At 76.7% G+C, this 1,490-nt stretch overlaps 1 protein-coding gene across 1 annotated transcript; it reads left to right on the plus strand.

Moving 5' to 3' along the window:
• Window positions 1-256: 256 nt before the first annotated feature.
• On the plus strand, window positions 257-767 carry CARTPT (CART prepropeptide; the record flags this gene model as incomplete). The annotated part of the gene is made up of 3 exons (XM_082336634.1): window positions 257-412; window positions 501-584; window positions 660-767. 3 exons carry the CDS (start codon window positions 257-259, stop codon window positions 765-767), a joined length of 348 nt encoding a protein of 115 aa, XP_082192760.1.
• Window positions 768-1,490: the final 723 nt, after the last annotated feature.

Consider the following 1,490-nt stretch of genomic DNA (forward strand, 5'->3'; position numbering starts at 1 on the left):
CACTTGGGCGGGCGGGAAGTGGGGGGCGCCGAGCCGAGCCGAGCCGAGCCGAGCCGAGCCGAGCCGAGCCCAGCCCAGCCCAGCCGAGCCGAGCCGAGCCCAGCCCAGCCCAGCCGAGCCGAGCGGAGCCGAGCCCAGCCGAGCGGAGCCGAGGCGCGGCGCGGCGCGGCGGCGGGGGGCGCTGACGCGGGGCGGGGCGGGCGCGGCGCTATAAAGGCGGCGGCGGCGGCGGCGGCGGCGGCGGGGCGGCAGCACCATGGAGAGCGGCCGGGCGCTGGCGCTCTGCGCCGTGGCGGCCGCGCTGCTGCTGGGCGCCCTCGGGCAGGGCCCGACCCCGCCGCGCCGCGACCGCGACCTGGGGCCCCCCGGCGACGGCGGCGGCGGCGGCGGCGCCTCCCGAGAGAAGGAGCTGGTGGGGCGGGGGGCCGGGGCCGGGGCGGGGGGCGCCGCCGGCGGCCGGCGGGGCGCGGCCTGACGGGGGCTGTGGGGTCTCTCGGCAGATCGAGGCGCTGCAGGAGGTGCTGGAGAAGCTGAAGAGCAAGCGGGTCCCGCACTACGAGAAGAAGTTCGGGCAGGTGCCCATGGTGAGTGCCCCGGCGGGGCGGGACGGGGCGGCCGCCGGCGGAGCCCCCCTCACCGCCTGCCGCTGCCCCCCGCAGTGCGACGCCGGGGAGCAGTGCGCCGTGAGGAAGGGGGCCCGCATCGGGAAGCTCTGCGACTGCCCCCGGGGGACTTCGTGCAATTCCTTCCTCCTCAAGTGCCTGTAAGCGGGAGCGCCCGGGGCGAGCCGCCGGCAGCGCGGGCACCGGCGCCTCCCCGCCCCGACGTGCCGGCCCGGGGCGGCGGCGGCGGCCACTTCCCGCGGCTCGTCCGCCCGAGGAACCCAGCGAGAAGCCCCCGCCTCGCCCGTGTAACGCCGTCCGTGACATCCGACATCCGTGGAGCTGTCTTCTTTCTCTCCTCCCCGTCTCCGCTGCCCTCCCCCCCCCCCCCCCCCCCCCTTCCCCGTTTGATTTTGTCCGTCCAGGAAAAACCCAGCCCGTGCCTTGCCGAGTAGAGGCGCCGGTACCGGGAGCTGCAGTGCCGTACCAGCGCAGAGCCGAGCGGTGCCGAGCCGTGCCCGGGAGCGGGGCTGGCCCCGTGCCGTGCCCCGGGGTGCCCGGCTCCTTCCGAGGCGGGGAGCATCCCCCCGCTGCCGGCCGGAGGGGCCGGGGCAAGGGGATCCCCTGGGTGGTTATGAGGGGGGGGGGCGATGCATTCAAGGCACCGTGACCCCCTTTGTCTTGCCCCGCAGCTGAGAGGGCCCAACTCGGCACACCCCAGCGGGAGCGGGGAGCAGCCGGCGGTGGGGTTTCACCCGCACCGCCAGTTTCAGGCTGAGTCCAGCTGTGCTCACCCTGTGCTGGAGAAAGTCCCGCGTGAGATACCGGTGGCATTCGGGGGTCCAGCACTAGCCTGGCTGGCGGTGGGGCTGGGGGGAAATCGGTTGC

This window comes from Platalea leucorodia (genome assembly GCF_965183815.1).
Source record: "Platalea leucorodia genome assembly, chromosome: Z".
Lineage (NCBI taxonomy): Eukaryota > Metazoa > Chordata > Aves > Pelecaniformes > Threskiornithidae > Platalea > Platalea leucorodia.